This window comes from Toxorhynchites rutilus, chromosome 2, assembly GCF_029784135.1.
Source record: "Toxorhynchites rutilus septentrionalis strain SRP chromosome 2, ASM2978413v1, whole genome shotgun sequence".
NCBI classification, from domain to species: domain Eukaryota; kingdom Metazoa; phylum Arthropoda; class Insecta; order Diptera; family Culicidae; genus Toxorhynchites; species Toxorhynchites rutilus.
The window spans coordinates 71,455,914-71,482,818 of NC_073745.1; the positions used below are offsets into that span (position 1 = coordinate 71,455,914).

The following is a 26,905-nucleotide window of genomic DNA, read 5'->3' on the forward strand; positions in this document are numbered from 1 at the left end:
TAGAGCGAGAACAGCGAGAACGAGAATGGAATGACAAAAAGATCGAGTATAAAGATGAGGGCGAGAACCAGAATGAGAGTGAGAACAAGGGTTAGAATGAGAGCGAGAATGAGTCTGAAAATGAATACCGCTATCACCATTCGATCGCGTTCAACACTTCTGGCTGAGTTGATCCACCCGTGTTTCGCCGTGATTGGTACGTTTGCACGTTCGCTCCATAGCTCGCCTTCGGACGCTGCTTGCCGCTGTGTGGTGGCAAAAGTTACGTGACGCTTAAAAAGACAAACTTTTAAAAGTCACTTTTTTCCTCCACTTCGTTGTGATCGTTGTGTGTGCGTTTGCTCCGCAAGCGTCTCATGTTCCCCACTCAAATCGGTCGCTCGGTCGGTCAGCACTGTTGCTGTGTATGCGTAGGATTAAAAACTTGTTTTGTTTTGACTGCTTTGGCCGTGCGCCTCGCCTGCGGGGAGGAGGTTCAGATTTGGCAAAATAATAAAGCAAATATCGCCTCGGTGAGGAGCGACGGCGACAACCACTGCGAGCAGGGGGGCTCACTAACACAATGATCGTCCCAGCGAACCGAGTCCAGCGCGAATGTGATTCCAGCGAGATGGTTAAGGCTTCTGCGCGATCAGCTTCGCGTTTATTCACGAGTCGAAAGCTGAACTGAGCGGATCGATTATTGCTACTTTCGCGACCAACTGTTAGTCTTTTTTTTTTATTCATTCCTAGAGTGTTAGTTTATCCCACCTCAGTTGAGAAAAAAAGAGTGATCATTGAAAGTTTAGAGATAATCAACAGACGCTGAGAGGAGTTGAATAGTGAAGCAAAACATAGAGCAAAGATTTCGAGTGCATGTTTGGACAAAATTGCACACTAGCTCGTGGTGAACGAAACAAAAATGAAATGTTAACGTGAATAAATGATTTCGAAGTGAAAGATAGTGCACCGCAAACAGAAAAAGTGCCCCCGACTGATCTTAATTACGGCAGCATATTCGTGAGATGAACTCGAATCATTGATAAGTGTTATCACACAGGCGACACGGAGGTGAAGTAAAAGATATACATTACACCGGAGTGGGCACAAATCAGTGAAAATTACATACTTGCTCGAGTGCTCCGCCAAAGCGTTTGAAGATAAACAAAGTTGTGAACCAGAGGCGAAACATAAACGGCTCACTGACTGTAGCAAGTGGTGCATACAAATTTATGCCGCCGCCGCCACCGCAAGCGAAAGCACGCATTTAAGAAAACGTTTTACTTAGTTATTTATTTTATTTATTGAACCGCGCGCGAGCGCTTCGAGAAAGTTCAGCTTGTACCAGCATAATGACCCAAGAAGTGATGTTCTACCCAAAGGAAACGGTAAGCGATTCGAGCTTTGATCTAACCCTGATCGATCCAGTCTGGCAACACTGCTCCGCCACGGCAATAAATCCTTCTATTTTTATAAACGCAACACTCCTTCAAATGCCCCGAAATGGAGCTCTCCGATACTCCACAATAGTGTTGGAGCATCGAAGGAGCGCGCAAAAAACGGCGACACAATCGAACAAACCTCCAGAAAACAGGTTTTTCTAATGATGATTTCTAATAATTGCTTTTCCAATAACCGCCGGCCGACAGTTCCTCCGTCACCCGTCAGCGAACCATGCTCTTTGCTGCTGCTGAATATATTGCCATTATATGATAATTAAATTCATTTGTATGCCCTATCTGATACACACACCTGTCGTGCGCGAGAGAGGAGGCTTTTGCACACATAACCTCGCGATTTGTACTCGTAATTTTGAGCACCCAAAACTTTGGTAGTGGCACGATGATGACGGTGATCATCATGCTCAAACTGAAGAGAGTTATGAGTTTGAGTTTTCGGTTTTTGTTGTTGTTCGTAACACAGATTGTTTTGGAGTGCTAATTTCTAGATCGCAAATTATTGCTAGAACCCAAGGAAATAGATATTGAGCGAGCGGAACGGTGGCGACAGGAGAATCTCGCCCAGGTGTTCTGAATTGAAAGTTTGGCAGTCTATGTGAGGAGACTGTCCATTGAATATGAATCTATGGCAAAATGAGATTCTAAATTATTCTTATTTAACTGAACTCACAATCTTTAAGAAGCGAGGAAATAAATGTCGATCCGTTTTATTGGAAAAGCACGCGAGTATGAGTTCATAATGAAATATATCTGCGTTAAGAACTATTTCACAACCCTAGCAAAATTTGCCTTTTTATGAAATTTTGGAAAAAAAAACCTCAGTTCATTTGGGTTGTGCTTCAATTTGAAATTACCAGAGCCTTTTCTTTCATTTCACCACCATAAAAATAATTTACAAATTCATATTCATGGTGAACTAAAATTATGTTTGATTACATTTGTCTCAGATTTCGAACACCCTAAATGCAATTTTTTTTAAATCATAACTTTTGAGCTACTGGACCGATTCAGACGATCGATATATCAAATCAAATCGAATTAGCTATTCTTCTTTGGAAGAATATAAGACTCCCAAAAATTTAGATTTTTTGCCTAGAAACTTGATTCAAATTCCGAATTTGCTAACGCAAACATTTTATCGCTGGTTTTGACCGTCACTTTTTTGCAAATGCTTAGTATTTTAAGTTTTGGGCAGTATCGATACCTGTGAATAATGTTAAAATGAAGCCTATACTACAAAGAATGTCAGGGTTTTTATTATTCAATTATTTAAAATATTTAAGTTCAGTAAATTTACGTTTAAAAATGAAGTGTTCGGAATTTGCGACAAAACGTTAATAAGTCACCATCCATTTGAACAAAATGGCGACAATTTGGGTGGAAACATTGGATGAAGGTACAAATCGTTTTGAATATTGTATTGTCAATCTACTGTTCTATCGAAAGCATTCAAACTTTAGACTGGATTCTTTCGTACTCTGATTCACTCAAAAATCATTAAAATAATTGATTTTTCCTCAAATTTCCGGATATCATTATAACTTCTGGATAGAGATGCCAACCTAATTTTTGAGAAAGCTAGAAAGTATCGATTTCTGTTTTTTTCTCAACTCTGTTTATATTAGCAAAAAAAAAAAAAATATACTGACATCGTGTCTGTAAGTAGTATTTTGATATTATTCTTTTGTTTTACATTTTGTTTCATTTTAACTAACTCTGAATTCGGAAGGTAATAATTTTGAAATCTCAAAAATGACGAGAGAATTAAAAAGCTGGATAAAAGCTGGAAAAGCTGGAGAGCTGGATTTTTGTAAAAAATTAAAGTTTTCAACTAGCAATAATCGCACCTCGGACGTACCTCATTGGTTACGATATCGCCACTGCGCAAAGCTTAAAAAAAATAAAGAAAACTGGAGATTTTTTGCTTTTGGAAATATCCAGGCGAAACTGGAAGGTTGGTAACACTGTTTCTGGAAGACTTGAAGACGGGTGCGAATTTTTGGAAGAGTTTCTTTAAAAAAAATAGTTAAAATATATTTGAAGCCTAATGTTTACTAATCGAAAAAGTCAGAAAAATGATCCATTGTGAACGACTGTGAGACCTTAATGATTAATGCGGATTCACTGTAAAATATGATATGGCTAAGGAAAAAAAAAAATTAGAGGTCAAAGATTAAGGTGCGTTTAGAGACGTTTGGACAATGCTCGACATTTCACAATTCTTCAATTGTTTATCTCAAGAAAAATAAAATGTTATTCATTGTGATAGAAAAAATGATTAAAGTTAGGAACATTTTAGATAAAATATTTTTTCTCAATTCTATAGTGATTATCGAAAACAGTGCTTTTGAAGAATAAATTTTTCACAGATTATAAAAAAAACATTTATAACAATCAATTTGAAAACTAAGTTTGTTTTCTCGTCTAAATTAATTTTTTAATTTTTTTTTTTTTTTGAAAAAATCGTTCTGGATGAGAATTCTAGAAAATGATTTCTTTGAAAAGAAAGTATTAACGCCACTAAGAAATTCATAAATTTGAAGTAAAAGTTACCTTTAAGTTGGTTCTCACATAAATTTTCAGTTACTTGGCTCTCTTTTTTATCAATTTTATGTATTGTTATTTGACGGTGAATCCACAAAAACAATTGTGTCCGATTCTTTTGGATTATTAATTTGATTTTATCAACGTCATTTTTTGGTTGAGTTGAGACCTTTTTTTTCCTAAATTTATTAATGAAATCTCGCCCCTCGGAATACAATCAAGGCGTGTTATTTGGCTTAAGAAATCTCAACTAAGTATTAATGAATGACGCTAGTTAATGCATACGTTGAGACGGCAAAAGTTCCACAGGGAACGTTAACGCCATTCAAGAAGAAAGAGAAGAATCCTAAACCATGACATCATGTAAATGCGTTGACGTCACCAACCAATCCGTCATTTTGCGATAAAAGATAGCTTGAAGTTGACTCTTTAATGAACATGAAGATATTTAAATTTTCAACGCTACTCTCTCAGATGTTCGAAAGACTTTTTTCTCATTTTTTTAAAAATAGTTATTTGACGATGAATCAATCAGAATAACTGTGTTCGGTTATTTAGGCAATGACTGTTCTTGTGTGAATGTTATTATCTAGACGATCAAGGTCTAGGCAATTTATGCAACTTAATCAAAAAGATTATCTCGAATGTTGGGAAGAAGCATTTTTTGACTTTCATGCCACCTTAAACTCATCATGTGGCTGTCGGCTGGAGTTGTTTTTTTGAGATAACAGTAAATCTCATAACAGTTTCATGCAATTCTAAGACATTTCGCATCACAATTTTTTTTTAAAACCTCAATTTCATGTACTCTTGGGCAACTTTTCGGTGCTCAAAAAACTTAAATTTTTACTTTTGCGACACTAGTAAATGAAGACCAATTGAGCTGAAATTATGTATAGTTTTTCATGGGTATGAATATTTTTAAGCAAGCCCCGTTCGAAAATTCGAAGGTCACTTTTTTCCCATACATCCATTGGCAGCATAGTATCCATACTTCAAGAAAAAAAAAAGATGAACACGGCGAGTACAAACTGAGCTTGCGTAATAAACTTTCTTCCAAATGTCACCTCACGTGCTCATTGGAGCTTCCGATTTGTACTCTGCAACCAGGTTTCTATTACTGTCCAGTCAACCCTCCAGTTTTCCTGAAATCAAACCTTTCTAATACGTTTTTATAGTAAAATGTAACTGCCTAACCATTCTAAGAATATTCGAGGTTCACTCACTATTCAAAGATGTAATAATGACTCATATAAGTATCAAGTTGGATTCCCACTCAGGCCGAACGATATGATTTGTGAGAAATTGTTCCTGACTTGCTCTGACACATGCGAATCATGGCCTTTTATCGGCATCAGAAGCTCAACATAGTATTTGGGACAATCAATTTGAATTATGCATACCATAGAGCTCAAAACCAAAAATTAATTTGGATCCGAGAAATGTCGAAGAAGTAGCTTATTCAAGATGGTGGCCAAAAGCTAATGAAAACTTTTCACAGGAAAGCTTCTACATAACCCAGGTATCATTTCGCACCTTGTGATATAATTCAACGGTTGGCATCCCTGGGCTGGGGCGGGCTTGAGGGCGTTCCATCATGATAGAGTCGAGCCCCTGTTCGACTACTAGATAAGAGGTGCTATTTACCAATAATCTAGATATAAAAACAGGGAACGTAGTCTATTTAAAATGGAAGTGTCACTGCGAAGAAACATAGTCTTGGACGAACCACAGTGAGTGCAACAGTGTCGCAGTGAAATCGCCCCCAGGAACCAGGAACCGAAATTTACCAATTTCGAGCCAGAGTTAACCTCACTCAACTCAAATGTTATTTCCTCGAGCTCGGGTAACTGTAACATCACCGAAGATTAACTAGAATCGGAATAGCAAAATTTTGAGTGATTGATTAAAAGTTAGGAAATTAGAGCGTGAATCAATTTATGGAAACTTGGACTTAGAAATTTATCCTTTTGCTTAATTTATCGCAATTGGGCTTGAACGGTTTATGAGATGAACGAAAAAGAGTATTGGAGGGTAAGTTTTCGTTGTTTTCCAACAGGTGATGTCATGAGAACATTTGTGCATATATTTGTTGATAGTAAACGCATCTTGGAATTCGATGTACACAGTGTCGCAATTAAGTCTCAAACTCAAATTAGTATCTAGGAGGAGTCTGTTCAGACTGACCGAACACTTACTCAAGAATATTATTCTGAATCATCCGTCGTTTTCACCAGATTCGGCACCATGTGACTTTTCTCTTTTCTCAAAAATTAGGACAAAAAAGGAAACTATTTCAACGACAATAAGGCAGTTCGAACGGGTTAAAAGTGAAGGAGGCACCGGAAAGTTTTGAAAGAAAAAAAATCTCTCTGTATGCATTCAATGTCTACGAAACTTTCGTTTGTCGTCGCTCACATGGCAAATTTGATATGCAATTCTTACTTCAGTGTGGAATCAATTCATTCGAAGGATTACACCAACGGAAAATTTGTTTTCCGTGTGTTATTTGATAGCATCTAATGATATGTCGTTTTCCAACATGAAATTCAAATATCGTCAGGTAATACTTTCCTTCACAATACAATACCCCGAGTCTCACCCGTGATGCTTTTGCATATCATAAGGCACTGCTGGGGAGGCTCAGCAGAGCAGTGAGATTACTCAATGCATGACCCATTGAATCGTTTGTATTTGGTCCGCTGTTTTGGAAATTAAATCAAAGGGTAAGAGATTTAATATGTTTGTTTTTCATGGGTTTTTAGGTGTCCAGCCCAAAGAGACCCCAACTTTTTTAGGTTAAGACTAAGACTTTAGGTTAAGGTTAAGACACTTTTAAATTTCTGAGATATATATTTTTGAAATAGTTAAGTTTTATTTTTTTATCCGATTCGTTCATTCATTTTAGCCTCATTAGTATTTTAGCTGTAACAGGAGATGCATTTAAGTGGAAATTAGCATTTAGAGCTCGACCGTTATTCTCTAGACAAAAACTGTCTGAGACAAATGGCTACATATGATAGAGTGCACATTTTTTTGTTATCAAAAATAGGATGATCAAAATTGTCGATGAAATAAAAAATATAACTTTCTTATTTTCATAGATAGAGGTAAACATAGTTCGACAATGTTGTAGTAGTCTCAGTTATTTGAAACATCTTTGTAGAACAAAGTTTTTTTTTTCTCTACAAATAACCGATATAGCGCCTTTCTTCTAAGTTACGTTAGGGTCACCATGAAAAAAACTGTTTTCTTGCTCTAACTTTCTTATTTCAAATTCTACATACAAACTCTATTCGAAAGACTTTTAGAACTTACTAATACAAACATTTTGCGATGCAGAACTTGTCAATATTTCAACTTCACTCAATGTTATGATATTTCTTCCCAAAAAACACGCTCTTTTCATTTGTTTGTCATTCTTTTTGGGGCAAACATGAAAAATGTTTGTTGACGGAATTTGAAAGAACAAATTTCACTCTATATAATATGTTATTTTTAAAACTTTGTTATTTTTCGTGTTTGAGTAAATTAATATTGAAATCATGAGTTTTTGGATGAAAACCCACCAATAACTTTGAGTAAGATTAAGATATTGACAAATTCTGCATCGCAAAATGTTGTTATTGAAAAGATCTTTAAAGTCGTACGAAGACAGTTTTGATGTAGAATTTTAAATATAAAAGTTAGAGTGAAAAAAAAACGTTTTTCCATGGTTACCCTAATGTAACTTAGATAGAAAGCGCTAAAAACAACTTTGCGGAAGATATTTATTCTTTAGACAAAAACTGTCTTCGACAAAGTTGTTGCACATGATAGAGCGCTCATTTTTATGTTATCAAAAATAGGGTGAGGAAAATTTTCGATGATATAAAATATCTAACTTTCTTATCTTTATAAATAGAGATAAACATAGTTTGACAATATTGTAGCATCAGTTATTTTAAACAACTTTGTAGAACAAAAGTTTTTTCTACCTTTAAATATAATCGAATTAGCGCTTTTTTTCTAAGTTGCATTAGGGTGACCATGAAAAAACGGGGGTTTTGCTATAACTTTTATATTTAAAATTCTACATCAAAACAGTCTTCGTACGACTTTTAGAGCTTATCAATACCAACATTTTGCGATGCAGAACTTGTCAATATCTTAATCCTACTCAAAGTTATTGATGTTTGTTACCAAAAAATTCATGATTTCAATTTTAATTTACTCAAACACGAAAAATAACATAGTTTTGGAAATCACACATCATGTAGAGTGAAATATGCTCTTTCAAATGCCACCAATTAAGCTTGTTTATGTTTGCCCCAGAAAGAATGATAAGCAATTGAAGAGAGCGTATTTTTCGAGAAGAAATATCAATATTGACAAGTTCTGCATCGCAAAATGTTTGTATTAGTAAACTCTAAAAGTCTTTCGAAGACAGTTTGTATGTAGCATTTGAATTATAAAAGTTAGAACAAGAAAACAGTTTTTTTCATGGTGACGCTAACGTAACTTAGAAAGAAGACGCTGTATCGATTATTTCAAGAGATAGAAAAAACTTTGTTCTACAAAAATGTTTCAAATAACTGAAACTACAACATTGTCGAACTATGTTTACCTCTATCTATAAAGATAAGAAAGTTATATTTTGTAATTCATCGACGAGTTTGGTCACCCTATTTTCGATAACATAAAAATGTGCGCTCTATCATATGTAACAACTTTGTCGAAGGCAGTTTTTGTTTAGAGAATAACTGTCGAGCTCTGAATGCTAATTTCCACTTAAATGCTTCTCCTGGACCATTGTGCAATGTAGCTGCGAAGACCCCTAGTTAAGTGTTATGTTTCATTTAAAAAAAACCATGCGTCTCTATCGTGGCAGACCCGATATATTGAATTAATTTAAACGCATTTGTTTTAGATGAAACAACATATAATATACATCTCTCTCACTTTCTCTCTTTCTCTCTCTCTCTCTCTCTCTCTTATGTTTCTCTTTCTCCCCATCTCTTTTTTTCTCTCTGTATCTCTTCTTTTCTCTCTCTCTCTCTATGTCTCTCTTTTTCTCTCTTTCTTTCTTTCTTTGTCCTTCTTTTGTCCTTCTTTGACATATCAAATTAAATCCAATCACCTGGTCTTTTTCACTACATCTGCAGAAAATTTGAATTCTGTTCTCTTTATTATTGATTGTATTTATTTTTATTGTTTTCATAGTTCAGGGACCAAGGGCGCTATCTCTCTCTCTCTCTATGTCTCTCTTTTTCTCTCTTTCTTTCTTTCTTTGCCCTTCTCTCTTTCGCTCTTTCTTTCTTTCTTTCTCTTTATCTCAATTCCTCTCTCTTGGCCTCTTTCTTTCGTCCCCTCTTTTTATTTCTCACTCGTTTAAAAATATTTATATACAGCCATTCCATGCCAAATCTATATAGTGGTTCTCGGATTTTCGTGAAAAGTGGTAGTTGTGTTCTTTATCGCAAAACATTAGACCCGTATTTTTTTTTTTTTTCATCAGGGTGACCATTTTTATTTTAGGGTTGTCCGGAAAATCAACTTTTTCCTCTTTTTTTTTTTCCAAAAATGACTTTTTTCAAAAATTCATAACTTTTGAACTAGTAGATAATCGACATATCAAATTAAAGCCAATCACCTGGTCTTTTGCTTAAAAAAAATATTATAGCTGCAGAAAATTCGAACTCTGCTCTCGTTATTATTGCTGTATTCTTTTTTTTATTGTTTTCATAATCTCGGGATATTTATATTGCTATATTTTTTTAGATTTTTTTTCTGGAAAGCTGAGAAATTTTTCACATAACATTTGTCGAAACCAGAGTGGCGTTTTTTGTTCATTTTTGAGTTATGATTTTTCAAAGTTAACCGATGGTTCGAAAAATCAATTTTTTATTCTTCTTTTTCAACACAAAAATTCATAACTTTTGATCTACTGGACCGATTCAGATGATCGACACATAAAATAAAAGCCTATTAAATAGTCGTTTTTGAAAAATATTAGACTTGCGAAAAAAAATAGATTTTCATTTCGTAATTATTTATTGTATTAGTTTTTTATCGTTCACTTGAATTCGGGACCAAGGAAGCTATATTTTTTTTATATTTTTTCTTGAAAGCTGAGGTTTTTTTCCATACCATATCCACAAATTTCCTTTTTTTGGCTTTTCAAAGTTAACATGTTTTCGTTTCGTTTCGTCTTCGTTCAACATTTCTATGCGACTAGAATTGAAATAAAATGGCAAATGTGTCAGAAAGGCTAGCTAATTGGCTTTAATTTGATATATCGATCATCTGAATCGGTCCAATAGTTCAAAAGTAATAAATTATTGAAAAAAATCATTTTTGGAAAAAAAAGTGAAACAAATTTTTTTTGGACCTTTGGACTTTGAAAAATTATAACTCAAAAACAAATGAACAGTTGTCTAGCTGTCTTAGGCTTTCTTTCTATATGAGAGATACAACTGTTCTCTTCTCTGTCCAAAAACTAACTGCTTTATTTTCTGTCCTTAGAAATTAAATACAAGTTTTTCTTAAAATTTATGACTCAACATGAGTGAGCGAATTTGCGATAACCTAACAGTAAGACTATGAGTAACACATAAGCATAAACAAAAACCCTATCGTAAAACTAGACCTTTTCTCTTTTAGAATAAGCAAAAATGAACTATGAGTCACACGATCCGCAAAAAAGGATCGTGCAAGAGAGATGTATTTATTTAGGTTCGGGGTCAACCCGACCTTATCGGAAAGTTATTTACACGATCCGCAATAAGGATCGTGCGATAAAGATGTATTTATTTAGGCTCGAGCTATTGATAATTATGGGTATACAAAAACCCGTCTGTTGCGGTCGCTGCATTTCCCCCTACTCAACGAGTTTTAGGGGAAAACTAGAAGAGTTTTTTTTTCCCAAAATTGATTGTAAGGCTGACCTTGTCATAACGTATTATAATATTTGATGTGTGATTTAATATAATTTTGTTCGTCATAATATTTATCTATATAACTATGTATCTTTTTTTAAATATATTATTATTATTATTATTATTATTTATTGTTATTCATTGTTGTGATTCAGGATATATTTTATATGAATGTATGTATCTCTATAAAAGTGTTTTCTTCATAAGTTGACGTTTACTATAAAATATGTATATATCTTAATTTCCGGTTGTAATCAAAACAAAATTAATTCCTTCAATTCTATAATTCAGCAATTCCAAATGAAAAATAAAATGATCATATCTCCATAAAATTTCCCACTGCGTCTTATCGATCAACATTGTTGAGCTATTACAGCTACATTGAAAATATTTCTTTGTATAATTCGTTTATTGATATCCACTTGTTTTTTTATTTATTTCCTTTGAAGGGTGTCTATGCCTCTTCCATAAATTTTCTTCGCATTATATTCGCATTTTCCCTATTTTGTTTCATTTATATGTTTCATTATATAATATTATCCCACCTTTTTAGTTACTCATGAACTTTAATGCAAATTTTCCTTTTTATTTATTTTTCCCCATATTGCCCTGTTCATACTATCAAAGTATGGGAGACAAGAATGTTTTTTTTTTCAAACAAAATAAACAGTTTTCACAGAATTGATGGAATAATAATTGTCGCTTCATTGATTTATGTTTCTCAATGCCTTTCGCTGTTGGGTCGAATAACTCAATCAAGCATAGGTAAAACTATCGACTAAAATCAACAGTTTACTGAAACATTTAATGATACAAAACATGCAATTAAAATGTAAATTGATCCTATTTTTCGCTGTTATCCTAATTTGTTACAATGGAATTGAGTTTTGCAGCCGTGAAAAAAAATGTAAGTGTTTTTTCTCGTTTACGGTAGTCTAGGTTATATATATATATATATATATATATATATATATATATATATATATATATATATATATATATATATATATATATATATATATATATATATATATATATATATATATTATATTATACAATAATTATTATCCGCAATAAGGATCGTGCGATAAAGATGTATTTATTTAGGCTCGAGCTATTGATAATTATGGGTATACAAAAACCCGTCTGTTGCGGTCGCTGCACAAAGAAAAATACCTCTCTGGTTCCGACATATGTTATGTGAAAAATCCTCAGCTTTTCAGAAATAATATATAGCGCCCTTGGTCCCTGGACTATGAAAACAATAAAAATAAATACAATCAATAATAAAGAGAACAGAATTAGAATTTTCTGCAGATGTTGTAAAAAAGACCAGGCGATTGGATTTAATTTGATATGTCGATCATCTGAATCGGTATAGTAGTTCAAAAGTTATGAATTTTTGAAAAAAGTCATTTTTGGAAAAAGTTGATTTTTTGAACAATCCTAAAAAGGAAATGGCCACTCTACTGAAAAAATAAAAAAAATCGGGTCTAATGTTTTGCGATAAAGAACAAAACTATTACTTTTCACGAAAATCTAAGAATAACTACATCGGTTTGGCATGGAATGGTGACAGCCTCCTCATCATTCGAAGCAAAGCAGAGTACTCGAGAATATTTACCTACCTAGTTTTACGTCGATCGGTTCAGTTGTTTTCGATTCTATATAGAATTTACAAACAGACCGAATTTTCCATGAAATTAGATTAATGTAAAAAAAATTGTCAACGAATATCCACCCAAAATGTAATATCTTCGAGTCATTTCGTTGACAAGAAGTGAATTTGAATTGTCTATGACAAATGACCGTTGAGCGAAGCATGAGGAAGCATTAGGGAGAAATGTTTTACACATTTTTCGACTTTGTAGTATGCGTCGAGCAGACTAATGTAGTTGAAAACACGATTGTAATAATTATGGACAGTACCAATCCAAAATGCAATTGAAACCACCCGTGTTATATAGAATAACGCTGTCCAAAATTATCCGATGTAAAACAAATACAGTTTACGCGAGAGTCTAATGAATATTCGTTGAAAAAATACCAACATTTGATATTTTTTTGAAGCGTACCCACACACTTTTTTTACATTGATGAAAAAAGTTTATGATAATTATTGTCCATCGCGTAGCCGAGTCCACTGGTGGTATTCACGCTGCACGAATGAAGGATAGTCCTCGAATCATCCAAGGATGATCGTGATGACTAACATGTAGGCCAGAAATCATATTCGATTTGCGCTTAGCTTGCAAAAACAGATTACACATATGACCCAATGTTTTTTACTGTATAAACCATCAATGCGGGCCGCTGATTACCTGATAATCATATTTTGGTAAAAAACCGTGCTGCATTTAGCTGGGAATGACTATTGTTGTGAGTACTATTCCTGGATACCTGCAAATACGATCGCGCCCATTAGGATGTAATTGTTGATCGTTGACCTAATTGAAATTGATATGGTCAAAGTTATTCAATTCCCAAGTTACGCAACTTGATTTCGCCGATTCTCCCGTTGTCTGCTTGGAGAAAAACAATCTGCTCCCTCATTCTTTCGCCAATTGATAATCCCCAAGCAACGCGGGAGTGAATCGATTCCAGCCAAATAGCGGGTTACGACGCAGTCGTGAAAGTGAAAGCACCCCACCAGTCTCTGGCCTTACCGTAGGCGATATTGCGGCGAGTGGAAGAAATCGCAATCACCCCGAGACCAGGTTCGGTTGACAATATACATTACATTACATACGTGCGACGCTCATTTGCGCTCCAGTGAGAGGGTGGACAGTAATCGTGAAACGCTTTATCATTGTTGCCCCACTCAAATGGACGGGGGAAAGGCACTGACTGAATCGTGAGTGTTTGTGCTCGGGTGACATTTGTTCACTCGCTGAAAGTGATCGAGTTCGCGAGCTTTTCTGTTCAGAAAAGTACAGCAATTTCTGCATCAGCCCCAAAACAATGACGATTGTTTGGAACTGTAAATAAAGATTCAACCGCTGATTTGTGGTGGCTATAAATTAACACACGGGAGTGTGTCAGTCTTATTCCCTCACTCACTCATTGGCTGCAATGAGTTGCTCTTTCTGTCCGTTCGTTTGTCAGTCACTAACTGCGTTTTATAGTGGCGCACGTCAGGGAGCGCGCGCGAGTCGCTCTCAAAGATCACGATGATGTCATGCTGTGTCCTCTTAAGGTGAGTGTGTGTGGGGAACCGAACTGTTTGGATGAAATCTTGTCGCAAAAACGCACGGGAACGGAAATTTGATTATTCTTAGTATGTTTTGATGCTGACGACAATTATCGTCAGGGGTAATTGGTACAATTTTGCGCACGCGCTGAAAACGCATTCAAAGAATTGAGTAACACATGAATAACGTCAGGAAATGCAACATAACAGCGAAAAAGCGCGCGTAGCGCGAAACAATGACGGCTTCGAAAACAAAAACCAGTAACAATAACAAAACGAAAAAATACTGCTGATGGCATAAGAGCGATGTAATGGACGATCGAGGCCTCAAATGACGTTTCTTCCAATTGTCAATCGTACTAACGCAGGTACCAGGTAAGTGTAATAGTGGTGGCTTCTTTCCGTCCAGCCGTATTCCCACCAAGTAAGCTTGGAACTGCAATGCCGTATCGAACCGATCCAATCGAACAACCCCAGTGGGAGGCAAGTGTTGCATTATGATGCTATCATACAATAATTAACGATACAATAATAACGTTCAAATTGGTAACAGCAATTACACACGTAAAAACTTCCATGCCAAACTGGCTGGGGGGAGAAAATGCACTTCTCACTCTGCACGGACACAATGAAGGATGAAGGAAAAAAAACAATAATTAACCCAGATGATTCGAAGCTTGCTCGAAACGCACAATAATCACGCAAGATCGCGACGATTATCACCCCGCGAAAACATGCATTTTTTTCTTATTTTGCCAGAGGCACTCGGAACAATAATGTCGGTCCAAACTCAGCATGTACACCTTCTGCTATTGTATTAGAATTACAACAATTATTATATCCCAGATACATTTAGGACATTTTTTGACATCCACATACATTACATTAAATGAGCTTAAAATGTTAATTAAATGTGCTATCCACCAACACTGGTACAGTATTCACTCAAACGAGAGGCGAGGGTTTGTGTATACAGGTCGGACTCGATTATATACATTTTTTTTATTATTTCAAATATGGCTTATTTTAAGAAGAAATGTTACCTTTCAACGTTAAGGTGAAGTTTTAGTGGTTATCATATGTACAGTGGGGTGAAAATCGTGATTTTGTGTGATTTTTTTTGATGAAGATTTTGTTTGAATTTTAATCAGGAATTGTTTGTATCGATGTTGCAGCGAAATTAAGAAAGATAGAAGTTGGGCGTCGAAGAACGAATTGTAGAGCGATTAAAGATCTTCAATTTAATTGATAGAAACAATCTAGTTTGATATATACTTTTAGGATAAAATTAATAATAACACATTAAAATTATTAACTTTTAAGTTTTTCACTTCCAAAATTCACTGTACTAAATTTTCTCATATTTCAAATGAAAGCATCAGAATCGTCTTCCGTAGCGTACTTTTCAATATAGAATCAGTTAGAGGCAACAGAGTCCGAGACAAAAAAAAAGTTCTATAACTCTTACATTGTTGAAATCCGAATATATGCGTAGGAGGATTTTTTTCATCAAATATGATCGCCTATCACCTCCTGAGAGAAACTGGATAAATTTATTTTTTTCATGTGAGAAAGGTGTTTTCTGACTTTAAGGGGATGAATCAAGAAACAAATTCCTCTGTTATTAAAAAAAAACATAAAATACATGCAAAAAAACTCATATAAAAATGTTTTTTTAACCCGATTATATACAGGATTCGATTATATACAGTGAAAAGAAATCAAAAAACTGTATATAATCGAGTTCGCGCTGTAATATGTATCCCATAGCAATATAAGAACAATATAAGAGAGACACATTGCAAATAAGCACGCATCGAAATTCCACGGTATAATACTAAAATAATACTAAAAGAAGATCCAATTTAATTTTATAAAGCGGGGTTATATTCTCGTGCATTGGAACGGCATTGCCAGTGGTTGTGTGGAACAGCCTTTCAACCTAGCCCTAGTTCAATCTCTGCTTGCCATCGTTTATAATTTTTGAAATTTTTATTTTTTGATGCAATTGCAAGCTGCCATTCAGTCTGAGAGAATACAAACATTTTTTACACTCTTCAGAACAGATGCTTTTATTGGTGCAGCGTTTTAACGCAAATTTGGGTGTATGTTGATCTGTTCATTATACTTGTCATTTATACTCAAACCGATCCAACCGATCTTATTCTTTCAAAAGATAGTTATAATCTGGCAACTTCGCAAACAAATCACAATATATTGTTGTTTTCCATCGGAAAATACGCGAACGTGCATATTTGCTATTTTCGGTTGCATGTTTGTAATATTAAGTGAAAAAAAAACATATTTTTAAGTTTTATTGTTTTCAGTAAGTTTCAGTTATATACACGCATTTAATAAAATCGATTGTATTACCTCACGGCAATTGCTTGTAATAATTTTTGACTCATTCAAGTGTAATAGTCTCTGTGATTATTTTTCTTTATCTAACTTTATCTTTTCTTAGTTTTGTAGTAGGACGCCCTATTTTTTATAAAAATTGTAAGGGCTTGTATCTAGGACACGACCGCATATTTTCGACGTAAAACTACGCAATTATATTATGCAGTCCACTTGTTTACCACATCGAATATTATTTCAGAATGCATCGAGATTTTTGTAATAGGTTATGTTCTTCGTTACAAATAAATTTGATGAACGTCCTTTTACGTTTGATATGATGCCTAGGACTACCAAAATATGTGAACGAAACAATTGTCAAACGATCATTGTATTTTACATATCCCTCTGAAATTATTGCACATTTCATGTTGACGTAGTTCCCGAACCGCGACAGTTCATTCACCTCTAGTATCTGAAATGACGATTTTCCCAGGCTTCTCAGTTTAAAAGTACGTTTCAGGGAAACATATTCCGGTCTGTACAACGACAAGCGAGTACAAAAGTACTCAACACCAAAAAATACCCCCGGCTTGCATGTATTTACTCAGGCACATTGATTTTGAAGTCCGTGTTAGGAAAACATAGCTCAGTAGGAAAAAAATACTCCCGATTTGCATGTTTTGACAAAGCGGATTCTCCCAGACACATTAATTTTGAAGTCCGTGTTAGGGAAACACAGCTCGGTGAGAACAAAAATACCATCCACTTGCATGTATCTTTGCAGAGCGGATTTCCATTCCATTTCGATTCTAAAGTCTGTGTTGGGGAAACCGTAAATCGGGCCAATCAAAACTTGTCAGTTAGGGCGTTTAAACAACGCTTAACATTTTACAGTTTTTCAATCTTTTATCTCATGAAAAATAATATTTTATTATTTGTGATAGACGCGTTTAAATATTTCCTATCAATTGATGCGAACATCTTTCCGATCTGTTAAGAAATGTTCGAGTTATAAGCATTCGAAATACGGGTAGGGTTAGTACACAAACCGGCAGAACAAATGTATGGGGAAAATGAAAGTTCTTCCAGTTTTCATCAATTTAAACCGTTTAGAGTTTAGCGAATTGTAATGTATAGCATATCAAACAAATCTTAGAGAATTTCCGATTCGATTGGTATCAATTCATGAGAATTCGTTCACAGTGAAAATAGTAATTAACGTTAATTTTATTTCATTAAAACGTGACCTGTTTTCTGATTTGGCACCCTTTCTGGAAGACGTTCTACGTCAAAAAATGTTGCTTCTCTAAGTCTTTTTTCACAAATGTCAAAGTTCTTCAAAAATCTCTCAAAATTGTTGATGTCATCACGCAATTATTCTATCGGTTGTGACAACTGTCACTAACCCTTTATGAAGATGTCCGTTCCACAAAAAAAAAACAAAACCAGAGACATTGATATGCTAAATTAATGCCAAAAGTTATCGTTCATTATGATCAACCTCAGCACCGATGCTGACCAATTCGTACCACCCCCTCTATCCTAACCTCCGCATCCTAACGGTGCGTTATCGTTCACTTCATTAGTAACTGGGGAGCGCTCATAAATATTCATCTGCCATCGCACGTTGTGGTCATCGTGGTCAACTGTCGATCGATGGACAGCTACGACGAAGATTCAGTGGTGATGCGCGGCCGCGATGGCAGTTCCAGGAAAGAAAGATTTTTTTCCTCTAACCCTTTTTTTACGAACGAAGCGACGTACCTCCAGACGTACGCTGAAAATCAATGAGTTGTGCTGCACGAGGCACGCACCTGTGCGCTGCTCTGCGGACGGGGAGAAATTGCTCCGAGGCCCGCGTCCATTTGGTATGGCAAAAAGGTGAAGCCAATAAATGCCTAAAGTAGCCGGGAGGGACGGCGGACGAGGGACGATTATAGCACAAACTAGCAGACATTGATCCGCGCGCTGCGAGGTGATGAAGAATTGCACACATTAGCAAGCCCAGGAATGGTCCCTGCTATGGAACTGGGTCCGAAGAAAGGTTGCAAACCGATGCCTCTTGACAATTTTAATGGATAATAATTCCCAGAGAAGAGCGCCGCGCGTGTGGAACGCATTCAGAACATCTAACTTGGGCGGGTTTGAGCGTACTTTCTAAGAACCGAGTGGTGAAATATTGCCGTGGCAGCGGAGATGTCACATCAATCCCTAGCCAGCGATGGGTGAGGCAGTTCAAATCGATTTGGACGATTATGATCCAATTTTCTCTTTCTGTGCGCTTGTGTGGACTTGAGCCAGTTTTCCCGGCGTTGCGGAAAACTGACCGACCAGTTTTCCCATATTGTCAAATCACTTTTGCTATCCGTTGCTTCCTGGTTAAGGACATGCACGCGATAGCGATAGCAGTCTTGCTATATTGCAGGTTAAGTGTTGCGAAAAGTAACATCTAGGAAATGGAAGTTGGCTATGAATGGCCGCTCCAGTTCGGGGTTGTATCAAGGCCGATTTTCCCCGGAGGTATTCGCTCGGGATGGCAATATGGTATTTTATCGGAAATTCTATTCAAATAGTGCCTGTGTCTGTCGAAAGCGAACCAATTGAACGGCTGGTCCAAATAAGGAAATGACCATTAGGCTATTAGGGCTGCATTCCAACGCAGAGGCAAACGCCCAGCGAAAGCGATCGAAAGTGTCCTAGCGTAGTGAAAATTATCGTACCGTTAACAAATGACCGTCTATCGGTCATTTGCAATCTGTTATTAAATAAGCGCACCGTACTCTCTCGACCCGGGCAAGGTAAGAGCATTCGTGGCTAAACTCACGAGCGCCTTGGCGACTTGGCGTTTCTTACTTCTTTCGTCTTGTGGGTTTTTCCAACCACTTTCAACCGGCCTGCCGGTGGCATTTGCAAGGTTGAATTGAAGCAACAGCAGCAGCAGCAACATAAACAGATTGGAGACCGGCTTCAATCGCATTACATAAGCTGACTCAGAGCTAACCAATTTCGTGTTGGAAGGGTTCGTCGCTTGGCTTTGTGTGTCTATTTTTTTTTTCGCTCCTCGAACGCATACTAAAACATTCATCCCTCCCCGCCCCGATTCGACTTGGCGGAAACTTAAGGTGCTCGGCTCTTGGTAGGATTGCAAGTTTTTGAATCGCAGCCACTGGGTTCTATGAATCACCCCCTTTGCATGGTTTCGCAATCTGGTAAAAACCGATGCGTTACTCAATAGAACACGGCAAGCCGGACAGCCTTGGCTGATTAAATCGTTTGCCAGTTTGACGACCCTCGCGGAGATCGTGATTTACGTATGTAGATCCTTTGCGACAGAGCTTGGTGTGACGCCATTAATGGAAATATAGCGAACAATGCCGTCACTACACACTGACTAATGGTGAATTCTGAAATCCGACTGCTGCAACATTCCCCCGTCTGAAAACTTTCATCTGTGGAAATCTTGACTGACTGACTCATGTGATCCGCTTTCTGGAGGATTTTTTGATTCACTGTCCGCTCTTTGGTCTTGGGACCGGGATTACTAGTTTGTGTTGTTTTCCAATGCATAATATCTCACTTACGCAACCCCGCAGCAGCAAAAGTGTGTCAACGAGGCGCCAGTGACGAGACGCCGTTTAGTTTCACTTTTTTGCGTGCGAATTTGATCGCGTCGTTTTTTGCCAAAGGAGATCTGCAACACAAGGAAGCCCGCCACAGCCTCTGGTTCTTTGTTCTGTCCAACATATTTTTCCCTCTAGCGCGGCGGAAAAGTGACTGGATGTCATTGAGCAGGTTTCGCTGCGATATGCATTTATTCTAACCGGAATGCAGGGCAAACAGGCTCTCAGGCGCGAGCCTGGTTCGAACTATCAAACGAAGCGTGACTTGTTCTGCGAGATCGAGATCATGTTCTGTCAAGAATACATTGCAAGCGTTAAAGTGCTGCGGTGTGTGGCGAGATTGTAATTGGATTCGGGCCATTATTTATTGGGATCGCGCGCAATGGATTCAAGGCTTTGTGTGCAGAGTGCTCACATATTGACAGCTTTCATAATAATATGAAAGTGAGCAGTTGTATCATTTAGATTAGTGTTTCATTTGAATTGCAAAGCATGTGTCTTTATGTTTGTTGCCAGATGCAAAGCTATTCGACTTGAACCCCCTGATTTGCAGTAAAGATCTCCAACGAAATTATTTTCTTTCCATCTTATCTACCCAATAAAAAATCCCATTGTTTAATCAGCTCTCAGAGAAGCAAATTTAGTTTAAATGAATACACGTCCAAATAAATTTACGACGAATAGCAGCTGCGGTTCTTCAGTTACAAAAGAACATGTTGAAAAATGACTATTACAGAACAAAAGTGCTATTTCATGCATTTAAAATGCCTAAAAGCGATTTCATTTTCGCTGCAGAATTTATTGACAGTTCATGTCTGATTCTATAAGATTTAACCTACAGATATTCAATAGAAAAATATTGATTTATCCGAATATAACATTCGCCAAACGCAAAAAAGAAATACAAATTTATATATGAGCAATTCCACGCCAAAATCAACCGATTTTGTCGTGACCCTTTTTTACATAAGGTTTTTTTTTATCTTTCAAATTCAAATTACAATAGTACGCGTGGTTTTATGGAAGCAGCTGAAGATGGTTGTTTCATGATTGATTCCCGTTCTCGCGAAAATACACAAACTGGCCACATGTTACCTCTTACATGAATTTGCGTCCTTATTAACAATGCACGTAATACATCTCTTCTTATAGATATGTAACACTGCAGCCACAGTCGATTATATATTTTGCCACCACCATAGACAACGTCCAAAATCGAAAATGCTCATGTATGATTCAATCATACCCAAACACTCTCCACCTCGCATTTGAGAACAAAAACAAAATTTTAAAAATCAGGATGATTTGTCATCTTAACAATTATCAACTTTCCCTCCGAAACGATTCCGCGTCGAGAAAGACCTCTGCTCGCCGGCAGAAGAATGCATGTTTCGCAAATGCAATTTATAACAACTCTCCACTTGCTTGGAAAATACTAAATTTAATATTTTTTCTTTAGCCACCAATGTGAGACGTGATTTTTGTGACATCCTCGAAGCAGATTATATAATGTTCATATCAAGTTTCGTCCACAACATATTTTGTTGGCTATTCATTGTCTAAAGTGCAACTGAAAATCGAAGCCACAGTGCCATACCTCTCGTTCGACGGAACATGACATCGAAGAAAGAGACCGTACCGTGCAAGCTAACGCCCGAATTGCATGCAAAGATAGTACTTGTTGCATTGTAGGGTGATGTGAGCGTCGAGTAGAATCGCATATCTATGTTATTCGTTACATTGTTTACTATTTTCACTATATATGTCCTGGGGAAAAATCCTGGGGATGCTTCCTATTAATTTGTGTACTTGGAACTCAAAACCATTCATTGATAGATGAGATGAAAAGCACATAATCTATACTCTCGAAACGTTGGTATGCGTCTCTATATTGGAAGATTAGACGTAGTCCTACGTCAAAAATGAATACGTAGAAAATAAGAAAATATATCTCAAAATATACTTGGTTCCCTCTGATTTAGCCCACCAAGCATATGATAATGAAAAAATTGATTATGGGTAGATCAACAGTAGTATGCACAACGTTTCAAAAAATCGGAGAGGATTGAAGCAGTGGCCGGTTGATTTGGCGTGGAATTGCTCATATCTAAAAATCTTTTTTTATATTGTTGTGTTAATCTCGACTTTCTCATACAAAGATAGTTTTATTTGGATGAAAAATTACTCGTTTGTCTTTGATGATGAATAATTCACGCTTAACTTTTCAATAGGACCTATATGTTTTGGTCGATTCTCTTCATCAACATTCTCTTCCGTTAGTAACTCAGCGATAGAAACATTTCCTGATGTGTTCGACGATCTGAATTCTAGAATCATACTATCTGACAAAAATACCGCAACATCCGTCTACAAGACAGTTGTTATCCGAAGTGAAAGTCAATCAAGAGAATCGATCAAAACAGATAGGTGCTATTGAAAAATTAAACGTGCATTCAATCAACAATGATCGCATCGCAAACCGAAAAGTAGTTTTGAAATCTCAAATAAATTATGTACAAGCTTATTTTGTTGCTTTCACGAAACGCCGGTCGATCAAAGTTTAGAGTAAATTAAAAAAGCATCTCAACACATATTGTACCAAAAGTTCAAAATGCTATGCGTACACTCAGAATCATAACTTTCGTTTTCATACGAAGATTGCAAGGAGTGATGATACTCATACGTAACATACGCATTCCCACAAATACAGGCTTCCTCACCCGCAAACATCATCAAACACGAAGGGGAAATTTTCAAAACAAAAATTTCGTTCAAATACAAATATCTCTGCGTTGAAAGGTCCTACAGAAACGTTATAGGAATCAAGTGAAAGCGGGTTGATAAGGTCAAATGGATTTTGTATTGACTTAGTTGGCAAAAAAAAATTGCGTTAGTCCACAATTTTTTTGAAAAAAAAGAAAGAATTCGATTTTTTATTTCTTCACGATAATTTTGTCCGCTACATCTGCAAACACCAAGATAATAATATGTTCGTAAAATGTTCCAAAAGCTGAAGGTTTAAACTATGATGTATATATCTTTATCTAAATAGAATGTTTCGAAAGCTTGTTTTCGACTTTCAAAGGTAGAGAAAAAAGATCTAAATGGCGGGATACGATTTCGAGTTTGAGTTACTGTATATATATTCGATTTCCGATGGCTTTATAAGGCGTCGTGCACAAATTACGCGTAACAAATAACGCGAAACGTGTGAAGGGGGTGGAGAGGGGAAGTGGGTCGAGGTTGCGTTACTTACTGTGTATTAGAGATAGGAAATTGCGTTACATAGGGGAGAGGAGGTCCAATTTTTTAGCGTTATGTAATTTGTGCACGACGCCTGATGGTACTCATGTACTCTAATTATGCTGACAATTTCCGGCCATTTCGAATGAATTTTTGACAGCTGCTTTGCTTGCACGAGTTTTGGCTCACCTTCGATTTTTACCTATTCCAAAAAGTGAATCATAGAATCTGTATCAAATTTCTGTGGGAAAAACAAAATTAAGTGCTTCGCTCGTGTTATTAGATTTTAACCAATGCTTGGGGCATGAGAGGGGCATGAGAGTCAAAGCATGTGTAAATGAAGCAGCTGTCTAAAATTAACTGAACAATAAAAATAACCGAACTTGTTGGCATATATAAGAAAAATTATAACCAGCATAACTTCACAAAAAAATCGAAAATCAGCAGAAACAGACTGATTTTCTTTTATTCTACAACACTTTTGTCTATTAGAGATACGCACTTCAAAACAAATTCCAAGAAATTTCCTAGATATATAATTATAGCTTCAAAGAATGAATATTTCATCTCTAGTTTCTGCTGTTTAAAACATCACCAAAAAATCATTTTTGCACCTTTATTTTTGTCGATTGTAGAAAAAATATATTTTGATGTTAATTACAATGATCTGCTGGGAAGGTGCATTGACGTGATATTGCCTACAATTTATTCGTTTTTGAGCCATGCATCTCGGGAAAAATTGTATGAGTGCTTACAAAAAAAAAGATAATGTTCTTCATGAAAACACTCAGCCTAGTTTCGGAGAAGTAGTGAAAATCACTCGAAATGAATGTTTTATCGCAAACGTCAGACATTACACGTTCTGACCATTTTATTTTTCGAGAGGTGTAGCATGGTTTGACAGATCAATTCTGAAAAAAAAATTTTTTATTTTTTCTTATTTTTTCCAAAAATTCCTTTTTTTAAAAACTCATAACTTTTGATTCAGATGATCGACATATCAAATTGAAGCCAATTAGCTAGTCTCTTTTCGAAAAATATTATACTTACCGAAATTTTTGATTTTGGCCTTGTAATTATTTATTGTATTTTTTTATAGTTTTTTTTATAGTTTAGATGTTGTCCAGTCGCATAGGAATATTGAACGAAAACTGAAAACATGTTAACTTTGCAAAATCACTCGAAAACGAAAAAACACCTCTCTGATATTCGGATATGTTATGTAAAAAAAACCTCAGCTTTCACGAAAAAATATAAAAATTATGGTGACCTTAGTTCCGAAACCATGTAAGCTATGAAGAACAATTACAATCAATGATAAAGTTTTTATTCAAGTGTAATGTGTTTTTCAAACAAACTAGCTCATTGGCTTTAATTTGATATATCGATTATTTAAATCGGTCCAGTAGATCAAAAGTTATGAATTATTGAAAAGTTCATTTTTGGAAAAAAAAAAAAAGGGGGAAAAGTTGATTTTTCGGATCACCATAAAATGGAAATGGCCAACCTGATGAAAAACAAAATAAAAATATGGGTCTAATATTTTACGATGTGGAATAAAACTACCAATTTTCATGAAAATCTGACAATCGCTATATCGGTTTGGCATGGAATTCAATGTTGTGCTTGACCCATTCTCACCCCCACTCAGTGTAACTAAGAGATTATTTCGAAAATATAGAAATTCGAATGGAAAACAAATTTTGATGTTCAAAATCAGTAATTACTCATCTGGCAAGACTTAAAAGAATAATTCTATCCGATATTTACAATCTTAATAGTTTTGTATAATGCTGGGAATGAGATTTTTTCTGAGGTGTAATTTGATGGCTATTTACACATAAAACTTTGATGAATTATTAAATAATAATTATTTGTACTATAGTTAAGTTTTATGCATTGGAAGTTGTGGAAATATGTCTCCTATTAAACGGCTCATACATAGCTTTCAAAAATATTCGCAATATTTGTCAAGATATTACTAATAGTAACTTTCTTCATTTTTGACCCAATTTCACCCCCATAACCCATTTTCATTCCCATCGACGGTACTTAAAATACGTAGTATTGACCCTTACTGAACCATTTTGCCGTTAATTTTATAATATTTCCACCAAAACTCATCATTGCAATAGACAAAAATTATCAGACACAATTCGATTAGGATTCTTTCATCACTTGCCAAAAACATTATGGTCTATTACAAGGAATTACAATTTGATACGATTTGATTGATTATTATCATTCATATTCTTCATAGAAAGTCTATCTAAACACTTTTCATTTACTGGTAACAGATCAGAAATCGGTCCAGCGGTTCAAATGTAACCAATTTTTAGATAATGAGAGTGCATTCAACAATATCGTAAAAAATAAAATTAACAAGCCACCCAAATTCAAAACGGTTTTTTTATGATAACTTGATTTTATCGACATTTATGATATTTTTGAGTTATGAACGATGGTACAACTATATATTTTAACGCATAAAATAACAGCTTTATTCCATAAAATTTTCGACCTGGACGAATATATTTTGACATCTGATTTTTTTTCATTGAGTTTTGATAATAAGCGTGCGAAAAGTGTATGTATGTCACTCGATAAAAATAGTGGCTATTATCCAATGTAACACTACCTGCTCGAAAGCTGATACTCTCACTGTCACCTTAAGGGGGTATTCTAGTGTAGAGACACGCATTTCGGACATTTCATCTATCTTTCAACAGTAGAACAAAAATTGAACGGAGAAAAATATTTATACCTAGAATAGTTAAGAGCTGATGAAGTGAAAGGGTTCAACAAAATTTGTGCCATGGCGTACACGATTCCAGCCCTTCTGGTTATCTGAAACAAAAAAAAAATCGAACAGATTCTGAATCAGTGAAGATGCCACTATCGCATGAACCTCGGACAAGTCAAAACCATGTTTTTTGACAAAATGGCGGCTGTTTGAAAAACAAAACGCGGTTTAAAACGTTTTTTCTTAAGTTAACCGTTTTTTAAATTAGTTAAATTTAAAAAAAAAAACATTTTTTAAAGGTTCATGCGATAGAGAGATGCCTGCAGATTGTATCCATATTAATTCGACATTTCATTATTAATTCAGTACAACTTAAGATATCGTGTACGCCAGTTTGAAAAAAACTAGTTTCGAGAAAAACGCGTTTGAAGTTCATCGTTATGGCCCTACTAGGTTAGATATCGTATCACTAAAATGGCTCTAACTCGACAAGTAATAGGATTTTCGATAAGTCCTTTCTAGAGTATATTCTTGAGTGCCTTAAGTACATAAATATGAAGGGAAAAATATTTGATTACTAGAATACTCCCTTAAGCAGACGCGCAATTATTTGACAACGGATTCCCCCCATCGCGAAATGAGTAGCTTAGCGGGTGCTCTTTTGGCTTCGTCATTTCATATTGATTTGTCACAACTACAAGTAATGCTGAATTAAAATTATCCTCCGGAATTTATTTTTTCTGTAATTTGTTAAACATTGATTTTTGCTGTACTGTTTTTTTAATTCACATGATTAATGTTTCGTTTTCGTCATTACAATTTGCCATTTTTTCTTAGTATTTTTATTGCTCTTTTACGTTATATTGTTC

At 35.6% G+C, this 26,905-nt stretch overlaps 1 protein-coding gene and 1 pseudogene across 1 annotated transcript in view; one reads left to right on the forward strand and one right to left on the reverse strand.

Annotated features, from left to right (window-relative positions):
* Positions 1 to 661: 661 nt before the first annotated feature.
* LOC129767543 (DNA-binding protein D-ETS-4) overlaps positions 662 to 26,905 on the forward strand; it is a 59,424-nt gene continuing 33,180 nt past the window's right edge. The window contains exon 1 of the mRNA XM_055768557.1: positions 662 to 1,367. Within this exon, the coding sequence (XP_055624532.1) occupies positions 1,332 to 1,367 (36 nt within the window). The 5' untranslated portion in view covers positions 662 to 1,331. The remainder of the gene's footprint in view (positions 1,368 to 26,905) is intronic.
* Positions 3,140 to 3,331, reverse strand: LOC129772059 (U4 spliceosomal RNA; annotated as a pseudogene).